At 52.4% G+C, this 20,781-nt stretch overlaps 1 protein-coding gene across 1 annotated transcript; it reads left to right on the forward strand.

The window, feature by feature from the left end:
- Positions 1-1,384: 1,384 nt before the first annotated feature.
- Positions 1,385-19,618, forward strand: BNIP3 (BCL2 interacting protein 3). Its single transcript, XM_043990330.1, has 6 exons — positions 1,385-1,563; positions 9,885-10,038; positions 13,210-13,294; positions 15,377-15,483; positions 15,610-15,759; positions 18,621-19,618. Exons 1-6 carry the CDS (start codon positions 1,515-1,517, stop codon positions 18,664-18,666), a joined length of 591 nt encoding a protein of 196 aa, XP_043846265.1. The 5' UTR covers positions 1,385-1,514; the 3' UTR covers positions 18,667-19,618.
- The last annotated feature ends 1,163 nt before the right edge of the window (positions 19,619-20,781 follow it).

A 20,781-nucleotide genomic window follows, 5' to 3' on the forward strand; every position in this document is an offset into this window, starting at 1 on the left:
TGCCTGTGACCTTTAGTTGCTTTGTGACCCTGAAGCAAGCCCAGGGTGCTTTTCCAGCTTCAGTCTTCTCCCACGTAAAATGGGAATAAGACCCGCCTTTCAAGGGTTTTGTGTGGAAGTCCAAACGTTTTGTACATTCACAGCATTGACTGAAGTGGAGGCACTTAGGTGGCTAGGAGGATAGGGCCCTGGGCCTGAAGTCAGGAAGAGCGGAATTTATATCGGGCTTCAGACTCGTACTAGCGGTGTGACCCTGGGCAAGTAACCTACCTCAGGGACAGTGTGGTACAGGATCACAAAGGGTCAGACTGAACAGCTCTGGGGGGCCCGAGCGCCCTCTGCATTTACACACTCATTCCCTTTCTCTGAGTACAAGCAGTCCAGCAAGATAGACTGTATGTCTCTGGAGGGGCTGCCCCACCATGCATCTGGAACCAGAGCTCGGGCCCTGGCCTGGTATTCAGTAGGTGCCTAATAAAAGCTGGCCCTCCGAGCAGGGAAGGCACTCGCTCTAGCAGCTGGGACCCCTTCCTCCCCACTATGCTGCTCTCCCCCCTTTTCCTTGAAGAGCCCCTGGCCCGAGGCGTAAGGGAGGATCCCATTCTGGGTGCGCCGCCCACCCCCGTGCTCAGGGACACGGGGTCGTTCCCCTGAAGCCTAGACCTGCAGGGAGTTGGGGTGGGGGCTCGTCCTGGGGCAGATCCGTGCTAAAACCCTGCCCCAAGCTCACAGAAGGCAGGAGGCCAAGCTTCGTCCTACCAGATCCTCCATCCCCGAGGCCAAGAGCCGCGCTCAGTGTCGACAGAGCAGCCCCCCTCCCCGGAACCCCTGGGTTCAATGCCTTCCCCCAGGCTGGGCAGAGCCCCCCAGGGCGACCCCAGAATCCAAGGAGGAGGAAGGTTAGAGTCGGACCTCTCTGGGGGTGACGGCCAGAGCAACCGCACACCTCCCTCCTCCCCTTTCCTCTCTCCTCCCCCTCCCCCTCCGGCCCGCCTCCCGCAGGATCGCGGGAGGCCCGGGGGGGGGGGGGCGGACGCTTAAAATAGCCCGGCCCCGAGGCGGCCGCGCGCCGCCAGTGTGGGGGCGGGGCGGTTGTTGTTGTTGTCGTCGTCGCAGTTGCTGCGGGGGGTGGGGGGGAGGAGAACGCGTGACCGGCCCCGCCCCCCCATCCGCCCCGCCCCGCTCGGCCAATCCCCGGCCCGGCCGCCCCCCCCAGCCCAGAGGCAGCGGTGCGGGCGGCGTTCAGCGCCCTCCGGGGAGAGCCAGCGGGACAGACAGACAGGCGGCGGCCACGGCCACGGCCACGGCGTAGTCAGTTTCAGGGTCACGGTCAGTGTCGGCGGCTCCGCCGGCTGCAGCCCGCCCCCTCCGACGTCACCGCGGCCCAGCGGCGGCCGCTGCGGCAGCACCGGCAGCACCGTCCCGGCGACCCCCGCGGGTCCCCGCAGTCCGCAGCTGCCTCCGGGCCCGCCCCGGCCAGGCCGGGCTCCCCGCCGGCCTCGCAGTGCCAGGCCATGGCGCAGAGCGGGCAGCCGACGCCACCGCCCGAGGAGAACCTGCAGGGTGAGTGCCAGGCTGGGCCCCGAGCCCTGCCTCCCCCACCCCCATCGCTCCCCTGCTGCGGACCGGGGGGCCTCGAGGCCCGTGGGCTAGGGGTGGAGGCTTCCAGCCCTGGAGATTGGAGCCCGGCCCGGGGCCGCCCAGGAGGATCCGGGGGCCGGTCCGTGGACACGGGAGGCGTGGGCTCCGGGAGTGGGTGGGTGGATGTCTGCCCGCCCGCCCACTGCTCAGCCTCCTGGGGCCGGAGGAGAAGTTGCGATCTCAGCCTGGGAAAGGCCGCACTTGAGCCCCAGTGCTACGGGAAGAACGTGGGGGTCCGGGTTGAAGTCCTGAGGTCAGCTCCCTCCCCCCATCTTCCCCTTCCCCCTCTGGTGTCCGAGGTTCGGACCGAGGTGAGAGCTGATGAAGGGTTGAGGCTGCGTGGTCTCCCCAGGTCAGACATTGTATGCTCACTGCCGGGGTCCCAAAGGAGTCACACCCATACAAACCGATTCTGGAAAGTAAAGCAGAAGCTGCCCCTTCTTAGCCTCCGGCGAACCCCTGTGTGTGCCAGCCCCACTTGTGTAAAGAAATCGTTTTCGGACGCACTTCGCAGCGCCTTCGTTTACATAGTAAATAGAAGCAAGCCCCGGGTCCGGTTGGCTCCTGGGACCTACTGCCGGGTGGGGTGGGTGAGGTGAGGAGCATGCCGGGGGTTCTCTGGAATCGGGGCCGCCTGAAGAGGAGGGCAGCAAGCGAGGGAGGGAGGGAGGCCCAGCCAATGTAGCTGCCCTTGACTTTGTTACCATCTTGAATGGTTGGTTCCCTCAGTGAATGAATAGGCAGAATCTGAACCCGACTGTTGGAGGTGTTACTTAGTACCCTTTCTCAAAGAGGAGAAGCAAACTCCCAGGGGGCTCGGGCTCATTGTGGCCACTGGGTTTGCTCCTCGGGGAACATCTTGGGCTCTATGGGATGAGTAGATGGTCAGAGTCCAAGTGAGGACCTTCCCAAAATAAGACTTTGCGACAAGAAGTGGGACCAGCCCCCACATTGCCCAGGGCCTGGGCTGTTTGGCCCAGACGTTCCCAGCCAGGGGGTCACCCGGAAGGTTGAAAACAAGACTGGAAGTTAGACTGGGATGTAAGAGACACAGTCCCCAGGTGTGGCCTTGGGAGGGAAGAACACCTTTCCCAGCTTCCCCGCTGATGTTTACTCCGTGGGGGACTGATGCTTAGCTTTTCCAGCCTCTCAAATCCAGGGGAGGAGGCTCCTGTTTTCATCCTTTGGCCAAAGAAATTTAGGGCCCATCCTCTGTTGAGGAGGGAAAAAAAAAATCTGGTCTTGAACTGGACACCAGGAATACTCAAACCTGGAGATTGTCCTGTGGTCCCATCATTTTTGGAGAGAGAGAGAGAGACAGAGAGACAGAGAGAGAGAGAGAGAGAGAGAGAGAGAGAGAGAGAGAGAGAGAGAGAGAGAGAGAGTGTGTGTGTGTGTGTGTGTGTGTGTGTGTGTGTGTGTGTGTTAGAGAGTGTTTAATGCATTCAGTCTCCCTGGGCTTTAGCAATCATTAACCAAGAGGGGCCAGAGCTCAGCTGCTTTGGGTTTGCCCTTGGAAAACAGCACCGAGGCTTCAGGTTCCCCCAAAGCAGTCCTCTTGAGGCTGAAAAGAGGCCTCTGAAAGGCTATAGAAAGAATGATAGAAGCCCCTCTCCTTCTCTTGGGCTTTGGGGTGGGGTCAAGATGGCCTTGGGGAGAGCATTGAGGGATGAATATTCAGAGGCAAGCCTTCTGGGGAACCTAGTCTTGTTCTGGAATCTCTGAATACCCAGACTGCCCGGATTTCTTTGATGGAAATACACTTTGAGCCCCATAACTCTTGGATAAGTAACTGCTTCCCTGCTTAGAGGAGAGGACCGGCCTGCCGGTACCACCCCCCACCCCAAGCCTCTTCTATGGCTTTGGAAAGCAGATCAAGAGGAATGACCAAGCCATTTAGGAGAAGACTCCTCGAATGAGATTTAACTGTGTCTAATCAAAAGGCAGGCTAGCATTCCCATATTGGGACAGGTGCTGTGCTAGATCCTGGTCTACAGTGAGGATGCTGGATGACTTAGGGCCTGATGTGAGGTGGGTGACCCCAGGTGAGTTGACAAAAAAGGCTTGGGCTGGATGACCTTGAAAGTTACTTCCAAGTCCAAATGTATAATCCTATAAGTAATTCTAAGCTATTACATTCCTTAAAAATCTGACCTGAGAGACAGCACTTAGGGGAGAGACTGGAATAGACACTAGAATGGGATTTATTCTTTTTTTTTTTTTTTTTTTGTGAGGCAATTGGGGTTAAGTGACTAGTGAGTGTCAAGTGTCTGAGGCCGGATTTGAACTCAGGTCCTCCTGACTTCAGGGCTGGTGCTCTATGCACTGTGCTACCTCGCTGCCCCTAGGATGTGATTTTGTGGGAATGGAAGCATGCAGTGCAAGTTGGCCCACCCAAAATGCCCCTCTGAGGAAGTAGAGAGAGGGCCAACCAGCACTCGAACTGAGGGCTGGGGCCTGGCTAGTCTGTGTCCAAGGCAGGACTTGAGGCCAGAGAGGTGTCCGGCTCCAGGCTGGCTCTCCATTCCCAAGGCCCCCTAGCTAGCTACTTCTGGGATTTCCCTCCCAAGCAGAATGGCAGCCCCGTATAGGGAAAGCCTGCCCAGGCTACTTTCCTTACTCAGCCTGTGTCTTTGGGCAGGGCCTCTGGACCTCACTTGACTGGCCTCTAAATGAAGGTCCCTTTCAGCTGGAGGCCTTGTAGGCTATTCCCTAACTCAGCCAGCCACAGACTCCTGGCCTCCAGAGCCAGAAGGGACCCTTGGGGGCATCTCTGGCTCACTTGCCCAGGTCACACAGAAGAGTAAGGGGCAGAGTCGGGGCTGGGACCCAGGGCCTAGGGCTCCCAGTCATTTGCTATTTGGACTGTACCAGGCCACTCAGACTTGCCTCCTATCCCAGCTGGCTTTCCACTTGGTCTTCATGTATGTGACTTTCAGCATTTTCTCATAATTTAAATTTGTCATAGGTAATGCGCTTTTAAAATCTCGTTTGGCTAGATCATCTTTTCCTAGCAATTAAACTCCCTAAGAGCTGGCTTGCGTTGGGCATTCTGCCTCTGCATTAAAGTCTAAATTTAAACTCTTTGGGAGGATACAGTGGGGGCTCCTAATGCTGTTAACTTCCTGCTGCTGTTCACCATGTGAACCAAACTGCTGAATCATGGGGGGTGGGAGGATGGGCTCACTAGTTGAGGACTTTAGAGGGGGATGGTTCCCTCCACCCCCATTATTCTATCTAGAACACGCCGGTGACACAAATGCAAATGAGTGGAAACTTGCATTCAGGCCCAGCCTGTGTACGTGCAGCCCAACACTCACAGCCTTCTCCAGGGCTGGGTGGCTGGTGGTGCTATTATATGGGGCCAGGCAGCTGGATCACTGGGCAAAGGCAGGAGTGCCAGCCCAGCTAAAGTCTGTACCACAGCAGAGCTGCTCTCCAATCCGTGCTGTCCTGACATGACTGCCTCTGGCTGGCCCATGGGCTAGAGAGCCCATGTGGCCAGCAAAGTCCTGGCAGCGCCAAGGCCAGACCCTTCCCTGCGCTCTCTCCTAAGGCCAGGATGCTTGCCACATGGGCGGTTCCTTTCCTTTCCCCTGCATTCTGATAAACCATGATGGGGCTTTGAGGAATGCTGGGATTGTTTTCCTTTCTTCTCTTACCTCCCAACTTCTCACCCCTGAGACGGGTGGAGGAAGAGGAGCAGGGAGAGAGGTTTGGGTGATGCTGCCTAGGGATACCATTGGGAACCAGAAACCAGCTGGACTGGAAAGCATTCATCACCTTAGAGGTGGAAGGGACCCTCCAGGTCATCTGAGGCCTCTGGCCACTGCTGCTCTGTCTGCCTTGGTCAGCTTTACCTTCCTGGAGGGCTAGAATTGTGGTGCTTTTAACTGACACGACCCCTGGCACAGTATCTAGCACACAGTAGGTGCTTCCAAAGTAGTTGTTGATGGGCTGACCTAGTCCAATCCCTCATTCTCCACTTAAGTATCTCAGGGCCCAGAAAGGCAAAGTCTCCATCTTCCGCCAGGTCTTCAGTGGCAGGGATGAACTTAGACCTTCCACTTCCCAATCCATCATTCTGCCTATCAGCCCACAGTGCTGCCAGTGCTGTTAGCAGCAGCTATGGGGGGTTCCTTGTAGGAAATCAGACTTAATAATGATTTAAATAGTGAAATAACTCACTCTGATTTATTGCACATGAAGGTTTGTTGATACATTGTTCATACAAGTTATTATGGTGGTTGTGGGTGGGTGGGTGGGGTGGGGTGGGGGGACCCATGATAGCTGGCTTCAAGTATTTGAAGGGCTCTCCTGGGGAAGGACTAAGACTTGCTGGGCTCTAGAGAGCAGAGCTTGGTCGTCGGTGTTTGTCTTTCATTATTAAATTGAAGAGGACCATGACTGATGTCATGACCTGCAAGGGATTGGATTGAAGTGAGGGAGGACTGTGCAAGGTCACCCAACCTCACTCCCCCAGAGTCATCTGGGTCCAGTGGCAAGATATACATCAGGACGACTGGAGAAGACCCTGGATGTTTGAGGCAATCAGGGTTAAGTAATTTGCCCAGGGTCACACAGCTAGTAAGGGTCTGAGGTGAGATTGCTTAATCTCTGTTTAAGAGTTTGGAGTAAAGAGGCAGATTAAGGCTGGTTGGCCCACTTGTAGGGCTGTGCCTAGCTGGAGGCGGGGTCCTTTCTCCCAGAGGGCTTCAGGCAAAGACTGGATCATTGCATTTCAAACCAATTGGCTAAGGAAATCCCTTACAACCCTTACATTCCATGGAGTGGCCCAAGTTGGGGAAAGAATGTGAAAGGGAGAAAAACAAATACAACCAAATAAACACAAACCCTTGTTTCAATTCTTCAAAATGAATGGGAAAGGGAATCTTAGAATGTCTATGAGTCTGTCCCCCTCAAAGAAAGGAAAACTGAGTGAGAGCCAGAGAGGGGAAGGAAATCCCCTCAACCCCAGGTACACTTAAGGATTGTCTTTGTCCAGGGATCCCATCTTCCCTGACCTTGTGAGAGCACAGCCCTGCACAGGCCTGAGACCTCTGGCAACTCCCAGCCCAGCATGGTGCCCAGCCCTTTCCCTTAGGGGCCACAGTTGGGGGAGGGCAGAGAGGGAAAGCCCCTCCCCGGGACCAGAGTACCTGGGTGTGCCCTGCACTGCCTGAAGAGCTCCTAGCATTACTGGTCTGGAGCAGGAGAGGACATCATCCTGTTTAACCCCCTGTTGTTGTGGTTGTTTTAATTTTGTACTTTAAGAAACTCCAGGTGAATTTAGCATTTGCACATGTAAAAGAACAAAGGAATGCAGAAGAGCCTGCAATTCTCTTTAAGTACTTGTGACTCTGAAAGGCACTTTGCTTATCTGTTTCCTTCTAGTGTTCCTTCTGTCCTTTTCTGTGAATTAAAAAAAAAAATGACCCATTTTCTTTTTTGGGCAGCCTTAAGCCTAGACCACCTTTTCCTCTTACCAACCTTCAGGGAAGGAGGGAAGGAAGGAAGGAAGGAAGGAATACCCCCGTCACAATTATGCATAATCAAACAAAAAAATCCCATATTGACCATAGCCTACAATGTCTGTTTTATTCTTCACCTTGAAGCCACCACCTACATCTGAGTCAGGAAGGTGGAGGGGGGGGTGGGGGTGGTACAAAGACCAGAATCTTGAAATAGTCCTTGCCCTACAGAAGCTTATATTCTCCTGAGGGGATACGAAAGGGTAAATAAATATGACAAATATTTTAGATTTGGAAGAGATCCCAACAGCTACAACCTAACTCCTCACCAAGCATTCTCGAAGCATGTCCTGTGCACCAAATACAGTGCTTATCACTGAGGAGACAAAGAAAAGCAGAGGGTTCTGCCCTCAGGGAGCTTCTATTCTAAAGGGGGATGCTACAGGCATGTTCCTAGAAGGCACATCTTGGGAAAGGTAATGCTCCAGCCTCTGTGTGAAGCCCTTTGGCAGTCAGGGAGCCATTGCTCCAGAGCAGCTCATTCCTCTTAAGAAATGGCTCTCAGGCTTGGGTTTTTCTGGCCTCCATGTGCAGTTGGCCCCTTGTGCAGCTTGTAGAAGGTGGGATTTTATCTGAGGAGGAGGACCCATCCAGGAATGCGGGACAGCCAATGAACATGCCTGGAGCTGAGAGACATTTTGTGTTTTGTGCAAGGAACAGCAATCAGGCTAGCATGCTTCTGATCACAGTGTATTGGAGTAATGTGTGAGAAGACCGGAAAGGGCTGAAGGGGCCCGTTGGTGAGAGGCTTTGGGGAGCCACTGGAGTTTATTGAACAGCGGGGGCAGAGTCAGCCAGACCCATTTAGCGATATCTATTGCATAGGTACCAGGTAATGGCAGCTGGTGCTGGGCAAGAATCTATACCAAGAACCTTTCAACTCCAGACTCCAAACTCAGTGTGCCTTTCAAAATTGTTGAAAAATTGACTGGGTTGGTCTGTACATAAAAATTCTGATTGTGTTTCCAGTTCTTTGCCATCCCCTCTTGTATTTTCACAAAACACCCATCTTTAATAATCTGCCCCTTGCTCATAAGGTGAAGCATCAGTTTCCTGAGCATCTGTGTGTGCACCTCTTTGCCCCTTGTATTCTGAGATGCTCATTTGGAAAGCCAAGCTTGTCCTTGGATATATTCCCCATGTCTGGACCTTTCCCGAATAGCACAACTAACGTGGGAAGTTTTTCAAACTCAGCCATGCCTTCAAGGATATGTGTGGGCATTAGAAAGTGCCAGGTTTGGGCTCTTGCCTGTAATCAAGTTTGCTTCTCCATCCCCCAGGCTCTTTGAATGAAATGGGCCATTGGCTTTTTTTTTTCTTTCTCTCACAGACATGACATAGAGACAAAGGACTCCTTGTGATCAGGGTCCTGGGTCCCTGAGTGCCTGGCTTCCTCCCTTTATTGGGCTGCACACTCTGGGCAAAGGCAGCTACTGTGCTGGCTGGAATGTTTCCACTGTCTTGGCAGGAAACACTGGGCAAAGGGGGTCCAGCTCTTTGCTGAACCTGTAGGTGTCTGGTCCTGGAGTCCTAGAGCCACTTGATCCAATGCCCTGCCTTTGTAGATGAGGACAACAAGGATTTGAAAGGTGAAGGACTCTCCCAAGGTCTCACAAGTGGTAACATGCCAGTGTCCACAGACCTGTTGAAAGGCATGATGATCTATGCTTGGTGACAGTGACTTCAGCTTCAGGCTGTACGTCTCTGAAGTGCTTTGTCACAGAATTTAGGGACTTCTTCCCACAATGGCACAGTGTTTTTTCTTTTAATTTTTGCTTGCTTCCTGTTCCCCAGTTCACAGGCATTCACTTTGTTTCTGGTTCTTTGGGCAGCAGGGGATTTAGGGGAAAGCCAGACAGTTGCCTCCTCATTGTAAACTCCACCTTTTCTAATGTTCTGTAAGTTGTTGTTGGCCTTTGTGCCCAGATGAGAACCAAAGAGACATCACTGTGTTGGGGTCAAGGTACGGTGTGTCCAACTGTGGCTGATCAGACCAACACAAGCACGGAAGGTTCTCCCACAGCTTGGGCACAAGTAGTCCAAATGAATCTTTGGAGTGGAGATGGCCCTAAGTTCCTTTCAGGACCTCGAAATCTATGGAAAACCTCCAGCCATCTCCACATCTCAGGGAAGGAAAGGGAATTGGCAATCATTCAGCATCTGCCATATTGCTGTGCAAATATCATCTCAAAGCAGCACAGCCCACCAGCTCCTGCCTCTGACCATGAGCTATATCCAGGGCATTGTGGAGCCTCTCTGGGAGGTCTGGAAGGAACTGGGGAAGAGTGGGCAGTGCACCTACCCACGGTCACTAGTGCAGGTGCAGAGGCAGAACTGGGTGACACACTGAGTCTCTGAGCGAGGGCTAGGACAGGAGTCTGAAAGAATGGGTCTGTATCCCAGGGCTGACTGACTCGGGCATTTCCTTAAGTTGAATCCCTATGGATTGTTGTCATTTCTCTCTTTTGGTGGCTCCAGGGCTAGTCCCATGTTAATAATGACTCCCACCTCAATAACCCTTGATGTTGTACAAAGTGCTTTCCCCACCACAACTCTGGGAGGCAAGATGAGTCCCCATTTCACAGATGAGGAGACTGCAGCTCAGATCACAGAGATATGTCTGGGCTCATGGCCCCCTGGGGCAGGCTGGTCAGAGTGGCCCCTCCAAGAGGCACTTCCACTCCATCTCTGCTCCCGGCTTTGTCCCCACAGGCTCTTGGGTGGAGCTGCACTTCAGCAGTAACGGCAATGGCCACAGTGCGGTGCCAGCCTCAATCTCGGCCTATAATGGCGACATGGAAAAGATTCTTCTGGATGCGCAGCATGAGTCTGGACGCAGCAGTTCCAAGAGTTCTCACTGCGACAGGTCAGCATTTCCCAAGAGGCCTGGGGGTAGGGGAGGAAGGGAGGTGCCACTGTGGCTGGGCTTCTGCCCCTTCTGTCCTCCATTGGCCAGACACAGGAGCAGACTGCCACAGCAGCCTTTGGGGAGGCAGGGGCTGGGCAGTCATAGTGGCCTGGCAGGCTCTGACTGGGAGACAGAATGCCCATCATCAAGTCTAGCTCTGACATTTGGGAAAAGGCGACACTGCTCAAAGCCGTTCTTCCCTTTGGGACCAGGAGATTTCTACAATGTTCTGGAAAAACACACTCTCTGACACTTTGGCTGAGTCCCTGGCCATGTGCTTGCCTTCACAAGAGAGGATTTTAGGCCTTCCCTTGTGAGCTGTGGGCAGTCAGCTCATTGGAGATGCCCTCCAACTGGCAGAAGCAGAAGGGATCTTCCAGCTGTCCAGTTCATGGCCCAGACAGCAGATGGTTCCCCAGCCTCCAGTGAGGAGGAGCCTGGCACCCTTGCCCTTTGGGGGAGCTCTCGTTGTCGGTCAGTTCGTGCTGATGTCGGGCCTAACTTGGCCCTTTTGCACTTCCTGTGGTTTGGTCTAAGCAGAAGAACCTTCCTCAGGAAGGTCTTTCAGCTGCTCGCTTACAAATGTCTTTTATTCCTGAATTCTTTTCCAGGATGAACATCCATTTCCTTTAACCCATGTTCATGCTGTGATTTCTAGCTTAACAGGACACTCACATGATCCCTTAAAGGTGGCAGCAACCGGGCCTCCAGAGGAGGGAAAGGGTCTGAAGGTGGGGGAAGGGAGATGACCTTTGGTAGGAGGTTGGAAAGGGGAGGAAGAAAGGAAGGAAAAAGGCAACTATATATTTGGTGCCACATCCAGATGTGAGGCTCTGGAAAGGGAAGGAAGCTGAGGTTTCTGTCTGCTAATGAGCCAGAGGAAGAAGAGAAGAACACAGTGTGGTGTGACTGGCCAGGGATACTGAGGCAGCTGTGAGCCAACTGGAGAACGATAGAGACAGATGCCCACTGTCTTGGCTTAGTGTATGTTTGCATGACAAAATGGTGCCTGAGAACAGAACTTGGCCTTGTGGACCAGGGTTTTTAAGTCCAGGCATGACAGACTTCTGACCCTGGGTGGGGAAAGACATATTTGCCTGGTGTCATGTAAATACCTGCCAAAAGTCTTCAAGCTAAAAAGGATGAGAGAATGCAAAAACTGCCCAGGTGTCTCCACTAAGTCTGACCCCAGGCAGAGGAACTACCATTAAGAAAAAAGAAGCATTTGGGGGATGCCCAGAAGTTCACAGTTGACAAAATCCAAGAAAGGGGCCAGGGGTAAATTGACCAAAAGCACTTATTAAGCACCTACTGGGTGCTAGATCCTGGGGATTCAAAGCCAAAATGAGACATTTCCTGCCTTTATGAATCTTAGAGCCTACAGGAGGAGACAACCTAAGTAAACATAAGTCTACAAATGAAGTATATGCCTAATATATACAAAGTCACTTTGGGTAACTTGGTGGGGGCATTAAGGAAGGCCTCATACAGGTGGTGTTTGAGCTAAGCTTTGAAGCAACCTATGTGCTCTAAGAAGGGGCAGTGAGGAGCCACCATAGGAGACTCAAAATTCCAGTTATACTGGCATCTGCAGCAATGAATTCTCTCTCAAAGCCAAACTAATGACTTGACTTGCCTAAGTCATAATTTCCTACCTTAAAAGGGAGAGGATTGTATTTTGCATCTGATTCTTATAAACAGGGAGGGAGGCCTTGGCTGCTGGGGTGGAAATGAAGGGAAGGGACCATCTGACCCAGAGCATGTGAAGAAAAGAGAAAGACATCTGGCCTAGGCTATGGCAGATACCCTGCACTTGGGGAGAGTAGGTTTGAAAGGGTTTTTGGTGGATAGATAGGATGCCATTGACTAAAATTGTGCTGGCAAAGCCAGTGTGGGAGAATTAGGCAGCTCTGAAGAATGAAATTCCAAGGGTAAACAACAACAACAACAATTCCAGTGAGGCATAATGGGAATTTTCTGAAGAGTTTGATGTGAATGCATCAGAACTCACTAGTTAGATTTTTCAAAGATAGCTGTGAAAGGTGGAAGGAAAGAGGGAGGGAGGGAGGGAAAGGAGGGGTGGTAACATGATATGAGTGGCATAGACTTATAAAAACAGTGTCAGGAGTGATCAAGCCCAAGATGAGCTGGGGAAGACAATGAGGAGAGTGAAGGAGCCAAATCTTTTGGAGGAAAGAGGGTCCCAAAGGAGGGACCAGGGCCCCTGCTTGGGCTCATGGGACAGACAGGGCTAATTGGCCACAGAGAGAAGACAGAATGGTTCCTTTTTCGGTTGCTCCTGTTTTCTCTGCAAGGACAATGACCCTTGTGCTTGAAATGATGAAGAGAATGCCTACCCAAGATCAATAAGATCATAAATGACCTCTCCTTGGTCCTGAAAAGACTGCTGAGTGTGACTTGGGAAAGTCAGAAAGGTGTGGGCAGTTTGATGGATTCAGAAATGGCTTTAAAGGGCAGGACCCAAAGAATGTCTTGGTGGCTCCTTGTCACTTGGCAGAAGGTCTGCAGTGGAGTACCCCATGGATCTGTGTTATGAAGGAGGTCACAGATAAGAAAGCTGGGAGGGAGAGCCCGCACTGGATGAAAGGTAGCTAGAACACAATAGGTAATGGGGTAGGAGGAGGCATGATGAGCAGTGATCTGAGAAACTCCAGGTTTTAGTGGACTCCGCATTGTCAGCAGTGAGGAGGGGCAGCCCCATGGTGCTTGGCCTGCCCCACATCTCATCTCATCGTGAGGTCTGTGTTCGGTTCTAGTGCCACGAGTCAGGAAGGACGTGGATGTGCTGGAGAGCGTGTAGAGGAAGGAGACGAGGATGGGCAAATGGATGCCATGGGAGAGTGATGTGAAGGACCAAAAGGCCCAGGGGGCACCGGGAGGCTCAGATATCTGGAAGAGGGATCAGCCCCAAAGGACAGAAGCCGCAGTGATGGGGGAGGGGTCAAAGTTAGCTCCCTGGCTGGCTGACATAGCAGACACTTGGATCATCCAGACCATGCTGGGGGTGGGATTCTGACTCTGGCTACATCTTGTACCTCCTCACATCTAGATCATCCAGTGCTAACGGGATGTCTTTGCCCTTTGTCCCCAACCCTTGTTTTTGTCAAGCCCTCCTCGGTCACAGACACCCCAGGATATTAACAGGACCTCTGAAGCAGATACTCACAGCCTCGGAGAGAAGAACAGTTCCCAGGTAAGGGGGTGGGTGGTGGCCTGTCAGAAGTTCTCAAGGGGCCCCTGATGGAGGAGGTGCTGGGGGGTGGGGCCCTGGGGCATCTTAATAGGTGATCCAGGGCCTGGCTGCCAGGTTCTGTTGGCACTGGGTGTTAGAAGGTGGTTAATGTGTGGGTGGCTGTGACCGAGCCCGAGGCCACTTGAGGACTGCTGGGCATCACATGCAGAGAGAGAACTTGACTTGGGGAGTTGGCAAAACTCACGCTGAGAAGCGAATGCCTGATGGCTCCGTGCTTGCAGGGCAGTGAAGAGCAGTGTGCACACCTGGGATAGCCCCACCTTGGCCTCTTAACTCCCTGTGGGCGTGCCCCATGATCTCTCTGGGCCTCAGTTTTCCCACTGGGAAAGTGGCTCTGTGACTCCTGCTAGAAGGTCACTAGGGTGCTGGAGAGGTTGGTGAAATCTGCACAGTCAGGCACACAGACTCGGTGGCTGCATTGACTGACCTTCGGCTGAAGGGCCTCAAACGACAGTGCAGTCCGTTGTGGGGGCTGTGCTGTCATTCTTTGGGCTGGTGTCAGGTGGGTCGGGGTATGTGCTCCAGGTGAGCAGAGACACAGGCCTCCTCAAGGCCAGTCCCGACCCTCTGTGCCCAAAGGGATGGCGTCGGGAACCTGCACAGCTCTCAGAGATCTGATGAGGAGCCAGCCAGGCCGTTGTTCATCCTGGCACATCGGTGGGGGAGTGAAGCCCGATCATCTCCAAACTGCTGCTCCTTCCATCCCCTCTCAATCAGTCAGTAACCACTTATTGAGCACCTTCTGTATGCTGGGCACTGAGCCATCCTGTATAACAAATAGGAAACAAGGGTGGGGGCAGCTCAACAGAAGCAAACAAGCCTGGCCTTGTATGCCCCATTCCGCATCCGTAGTCCACCCCACCCACAGAGAATCAGGCAGAGGTGACAGCATCTTGTTGAAAGCACATCCTGAGTTGGGACCTGGGTTGTCTTTAATCCTGCTCCTGGTCCAGGCTGAGCTGCCCTGGAACGGAAGCAAGCCCCTCTGTCCTGTGCCTGTGCCCTCCAGGCAGGATCCCTTCTGTCTCCAGCATTCCGAGCCTTGAGTGACAGGATCCGGAGCTAGAAAGGACTGCAGGTCATTGAGTTTGAACCCCTCATTTTACTGACCAGGATCAGGCCGGGGGAGGAGAGAAATGATGTGCCCAGGGCCACAGGACTGAGATGAGATTTGAACTCAGACTCCCAGTCCCTTGCCACTGCACTGCACTACCCCTCGAGTCTCCTCTTTAATAGAAGGGGAAGTTGAGGCCGGAGAGAGTCTTAGCCCCAGTCACAGAGGATGTCTATGGCTCCCGGGCATCCTCCACACTTTCTAAGCTCAGAACCTCACCATCCCCTTCACACTGGGGCAGGGCTTCTCTTGCCAGGTGTGTTTTCAGACACCTACCCAGCCTGTGGGCTGACGGGCATCAGGCCCAGCAGGATTCCTCTCCACAGGGTTTTGTGGTTTGTTCCTGAACCTCCTCTTGATTGATTCAAGAGGTTTGTACCTTAAATGGTAAAAACCAAAGCTCCAAACATGGAAGTTTTCAAAGCACTCCCGGCCCTCCCCCCGCCCTCAATGCCAGCAGCCCCCAAGGCTGGTGTGGACAAGTATTAGCCCCAATTTACAGAGGAGAAAATGGACTAAGAAGCAGGATGACAGAGCTGGCATCTGAGTGAACCCACATCACTCACTGCTGCTGAAAGCTGCCTTTGGGAGTGAACTTGTAGATTGTGAGCAGTCCAGCCTCAACTGGGCCACTGGCAGTGAGACCTTGAGCTAGTCAGCTGCCTAGGGACCTACCCCATTTCCTCTGAAGTGAAGGTGCTCTACCCTTCTGCAATGCCTCTCCTCCCTTACGGGAAGCCAACAGCTCTGAATGCCCCAAAGGCTCAGTCACCAGGGCACTGGCCAGGAAGACAGCCAGTTCGAATCCTAGAGGGAATACCTGGCCTGGGGCCTCCCACTGAGACCGAGGTCTCCTCTGTGTGCCCAGAGGGGCCATGAGGGCTTCAGGTCACTTTCATTTGTTTTAGTCTGAAGAAGATTACATGGAAAGACGGAAGGAAGTGGAGAGCATCCTGAAGAAAAACTCAGACTGGATTTGGGACTGGTCCAGCCGACCCGAAAACATCCCCCCAAAGTGAGTGGCAGTGGGTGCCGCCAAGGCGAGGGGAGGGGGGCGTGGACGAGGGCAGGGGGAGGGAAGGGTCTCCCTCTCGTCCTACTGGGACCTCTCATTCTTGCTACTCATTTCCTTTGGTCCCAGGGAGTTTCTTTTCAAGCACCCAAAGCGCTCGGCCACCCTCAGCATGAGAAACACGAGCGTCATGAAAAAGGGAGGCATCTTCTCGGCAGAGTTTTTGAAGGTTTTCCTTCCGTCCCTGCTGCTCTCTCACTTCCTTGCCATTGGGCTGGGGTGAGTACCTTTGGGTGCCCATCTTAGTGTGTCTGCCCTGGGATGGGGAGAGCTTTGGCACTGGCCTTCATGGCCACAAAAGCGGAGCTGCTGTGTCCAGAGAGAGCATCGTCCGGACAAATGAATGGAGAAAATGGGACGTCATTGATCCTTCCACTTAATGGAATGAGAATGCAGGGAGTGGGATGGGTGATGAGGCAACCAGCTCAGAACTGGTACTACTTATGGAATGACCAAATCACAGCATTTTAGAGGAAGAAAGAGCCTGGCTGGCTGACCATGTCCTCTGCCGCATCCTTGGCAGGGGGAGCAATCATGGAATTCAGTCATTTTATCATCTAGTCATAACAAAAAAAAATTGGAAATCTTGACCTTCCAAACATGAGTCTTGTGGAAAATGGCCTCTGCCCTGAATCCACAGGCCTCTCTGTTCAGTGTCTTATTGGTCAGAGGTTACACCACTTGTGACCCCTTTGGACCCCAGGTATATCGGCATATAAGATAGTATCCATAACCTTTTCCTGTTGCTAGATTTCCCTTGACCCATCCATATGGGGTTGAGACTCACAGTTTAAGAAGCTTCAGTCAACAAGCATTTCAGTATCTCTACACACTGTGTCACAGGGCTAAGTTTGAGAATACAGAGTTAGAAGCCAGGCCTTGCCCTCAAGGAGCTCCCAGTCTAAAGGAGGAGACAAGATGCAAACAACCAGCTAAGGACAGAGTACATGGGAGGTAATCTGGAGAAAAGGCATGAGCAGTGAGCGGGGCTGGGGTTTCAACTGGGACATGAAGGGAGCCTGGGAGTGCACAGGGCAGAGATGAGGAAGGAGAGAGGGAGCATTCCAGGCAGGGGAGCCATCAGGGAAGATGCCCAGAGCCAAGAGAGAAGGTGCTGGGGGCGGGGCATGACTGGGAGGAGGGCCTTTGGTCACAGAGGACTCAGTGGGGAGGAGGGAGCCAAGGTGTAAGGGACTGTGAAAGCCAGATGAAAGCTGTTCTGCTCGAACCTGCAGGTAAGAGGGAGACAATGTCATTTGTTGGATAGGGGAGGTTAAGTACTTTGGGAAAGTCACCCTGACATCTCAGTGGAGGAAGAAACTGAGACAGGTAGACCCCCAAAGCATCCGCTGCTATAGTCCAGGCCTGAGAAGATGAAGGCCTGCACTGGGGTGGGGTGGGGTGGGGCGCTACATGTTTCACAGGCAGCATCCCTCTTACCTGGGGGCACTCTTCCTCATCTCCAACCCACTTCCCCAGCTTCCTTCAAGCTAGAGACCCAGACCCTCCATCTCTTGGTTCTGGGCATTTTTTCTTTCTGATCCCCATTCCTGGAATGCTCTGTCTTCTCATAGAGTAGCTGGTCCTGGACGCCTTCACATCTGCTTTCAGACACTTACTGTGTGACTGTGGGTGAGTCACTTAAAATCCACTTGCCTCAGTTTCCTCATCTGTAAAATGGAAATAATAACAGTATCTTCCTTACAGAATACGTGTGAGAATCAAATGAGATACCACGTAAAGCGCTTTGCCTCCTAGGGTTGTCACATTTTTAAAGCACAGCACCCAACACACAGGAAGTGCAGTGTAAATATGAGTTATCTTCCTTGGCTTCCTTCTAAAATCCCATTTTCTATAGCAAATCTTTCCCACCCCTTCCCCCTTTTTTTGGGGGGGGGCAATGAGGGTTAAGTGACTTGCCCTGGGTCACACAGTTACTGTCAAGTGTCTGAGGCCAGATTTGAACTCAGGTCCTCCTGACTCCAGGGCTGGTACTTTATCCACTGAACCACCTAGCTGCCCCTCCCAACCCCTCTTAATTCTAGTCCTGTCCCTATGTTATCCTGCTTCTCCCTTACTTGTACACATTTGTTTACTTATTGTCTTCCCCATTAGATTGTGAGCTCCTTGAGGGCAGGGACTGTCCTTTGCGTTTCTTCGTTTCCCCAGGTTTAGGTCAATCCCTGGCACACAGTGAGTGCTTAATAAATGCACATTGATGGGTTGACTGACTTGGCAACAGGCTAAATGGGGCTGGGGTTGTGAGAGAGTGAGGAGAGTTGGGGATGACTCTGAAGTTGGGAGCCTGGCGACTGTGATGAAAATAATAACTATAGACACAAGTTTTGGATGAGCTTATGTTAATTTATCAATATTATACTAGTAAAAGATTGACCGCTTGTCTCCCTAACTTCTCATGGTCTCAGGCCATGTGGTAGAGAAGGCAGAGAGAGCTTCAGCATGCCAGTTAGCATCAGCAGGAGAAAAGCCCCCAAGAGATACAGAGACCATGGGGTCCCAGATCTCCAAGAGAGACAACATGGCTACCTATCCAGGTTTTCTATGCCTTTTCAATAAGAGGCGGGTCATTATACAGCAATCAAGATTAATTGGTTAGCTTTATTCACATCTCTTGATTGGCATGATGCAAGTGGGCTATATTAAAATGAACTCCAGAGATGACATCAGGTCACTCAACTCTGGGTAAGGAAAGGAATGTCCCTGTTAACATCAGTGATCCTTGACTGGTTTTGTAGCTTCTGAAGCCAATTGATCGAGTTTGAATGAAGGAAACTTGGCATTTTTTAATGTGTTTCTGCAGACTTTTAAAAGGGGCTTCACCAGAATCTTGGTGTCAAGTGTGCCCCAGGCTGCTTTTGGGGGTGGGAGCTAGAAAGGAAAGATCTTGGGGCCTTTGGAGGGCTGTAAACCCCAGCCGTGTGTCAGCAGGCAGGCCACTTCTCTCTACAAAGGGCCAATGTGCCTGCCTTGGATACCACATGCTCCAGGTGTTTGGAGAGGAATCAAGCTCACGTAGCTGTTGGTGGCCAAGCTCTAAGTGCTGTTTCCTTTTCCCTCAGGATCTACATTGGAAGACGTCTCACCACCTCTACCAGCACCTTCTAGGGCGGGCCAAGCAGCAGGCAGAGGCAGTGGTCTCTGAGCATGCAGAATGGTTAGCGGAGGAAGTCCGTGTATCGTCTGGCTCCTGTGACTTGTGTTCAATGGTTGTGTAAATGTCGTGTTCCTAGTTCAGTAGAGTGGGAGGATGGATAGTGTCCTCACACCCTGGGCATCAGCGTTGGGAGCGGGCAGACCGATCCACCTCCTCTAGGTAGGGTTAGCCTCTGTGCCCTTTAATGATGACCTTTCCTACCCCAATCATGAGACTTCCTGGACTTCTACAAAACCCCCAAACTTCTGATTTCCCCTGAACAGGGGCTACTCCTTTGAACAAGTGAATCATGTCACTTTTAAGAGATACATGTTTAAGGGCTTGTCCAAAATGCTGTCCCAGAAAAGCGTCTGTTCCCATTTGTTCTGGCTGGAGCAGCCACTTGGCAAAGACTTCCCTCCATTGTGCTGGGTGGTTTTCCTGGGCCAATTGGAAAAAAGGAAAGAAGCCCTCAAGGTGGTCTGCTCAGCTTGGGACCGTCCATTCGATGCTGACCTGGGAAGTCTCGTCTGGCCCCCTCCCCTTGCCCCAGAACTCAATTGGTTTCCTTTGTCGGGCCTTGTGTGGCCTGCACTGTGTACCAGGCGGCTCCCCTGCTAGGCCTGCTCGATTCCCCACGCTCCCCGCTAGGCCCATGCTGTGCTCCTCTGCCCTACCCTTTGTCTGTCGACTTCAGCCACTGAAACGGGGAATGGGAATGACTGTTTGCCAAATCCTTCTGAGATGCCTGTGTTAGGTACATTTCACCAGGCTTGTGAGCCCACGAGAGGCTCACATCATCCCTGTTCTCCTTAAGGCAAATGTTTTCTGAAAGGAGGCCACGTCTTTGCTGTGCTGGACACACTCAACATTTGTTTCTGTTTGTCTCTGGGCTGAAATAAACGCATCCTTCTCATTTGAAAAGGAAAATCTTCTCTCCTTCTCTGCTTTCACATGCAGGACAATGGCCCATGCTGGTTATTGCCCTTGTCAGCACACCCCATTGGCCAAATCAAGCACCCTCTGAGTCAGGTAGCACAGTCCTCACAGAGGGTTTGCATCTGTTCACTAAGAGAAGCAAGAGAGGTTCCCAAAGCAGGTCCCGTTCTGTGACCAGGCCCCTTCCTCAGCCACCCGGCCAATAATTTGGCCACGTGCCCAAGCACCTTAAAAAAAATGAAAGACCATTTGTTTTTTAAATCCCCTTTACTACTGATCACTCCTCTCTCCTGCTCAGTAAACCACTAATTGTAACAAAGAATAAAAGAGCATTTCAGCCAAATTAACCCATCGCTTGATTCTGACCACATCTGTGATGGCCAACACCTCTGGTCCATGACCTCTGCGGAGGAGGGCAGATGGAATGCAGCAGATACCCAACAGTCCTGGCCCCAGAAGGGCCCTGTGTGGGAGGGAGCAGGGAGCTAGTGACTGAGGCAGAGCTGAGGAGTGGACACAGAAGTGGCCTTGGAGTCTGGATCTCACCACTGCCCTTGACTGCGGGACAGCACCCCCAGCATAGCGCCTGCACCCTAGTAAGCCTATTAGTGCAGTCACTGCCAGCCTTTGCTAGCTGTGGCAACTCTGGGGCCCAAAAGGACAGTGAGATTGTCTCCAGAGTCAAAGCCCAGGTGTCACGGTTGCTGTTCAATGACCAAAATGTCTGTTGGGCTCCATGAGTGACCACCGCCCGTCTCCTTCCCAAGTTTTTGAGAAATTGACTTTCTTTCTTTCTTTCTTTTGCGGGGCAATGAGGGTTAAGTGACTTGCCCAAGGTCACACAGCTAGTAAGTGTCAAGTGTCTGAGGCCAGATTTGAACTCAGGTCCTCCTGAATCCAGGGCTGGTGCTTTATCCACTGTGCCCCCTAGCTGCCCTCGAAATTGACTTTTGAATGAATGAAAAGGCATTGAGGACCTACTGTGTGCAGGCACTGCTGGATATTCTACTGGTGGAGCTGTAGTGGATGGCTTAAGAAAAGCGTTTGGTCTGGGAGTCCCAGGCACTATCTTTGTCCCTCCTGGCAGTCATGGGAATGCTTAATTCCTATGATGGAAGGATGGAAGCTGTGGAGATGGCAAGATGTGG

This window comes from Dromiciops gliroides, chromosome 2 (genome assembly GCF_019393635.1).
Source record: "Dromiciops gliroides isolate mDroGli1 chromosome 2, mDroGli1.pri, whole genome shotgun sequence".
Taxonomy (NCBI): Eukaryota; Metazoa; Chordata; class Mammalia; order Microbiotheria; family Microbiotheriidae; genus Dromiciops; species Dromiciops gliroides.

Coding starts and splice junctions, on each gene's coding strand:
- BNIP3 (XM_043990330.1), top strand. CDS start 1,515: ATGGCGCAGAGCGGGCAGCCGACGCCACCGCCCGAGGAGAACCTGCAG. Junction 1,564..9,884: donor GCCCGAGGAGAACCTGCAGG/GTGAGTGCCAGG, acceptor TTGTCCCCACAG/GCTCTTGGGTGGAGCTGCAC. Junction 15,484..15,609: donor CCCGAAAACATCCCCCCAAA/GTGAGTGGCAGT, acceptor CTTTGGTCCCAG/GGAGTTTCTTTTCAAGCACC.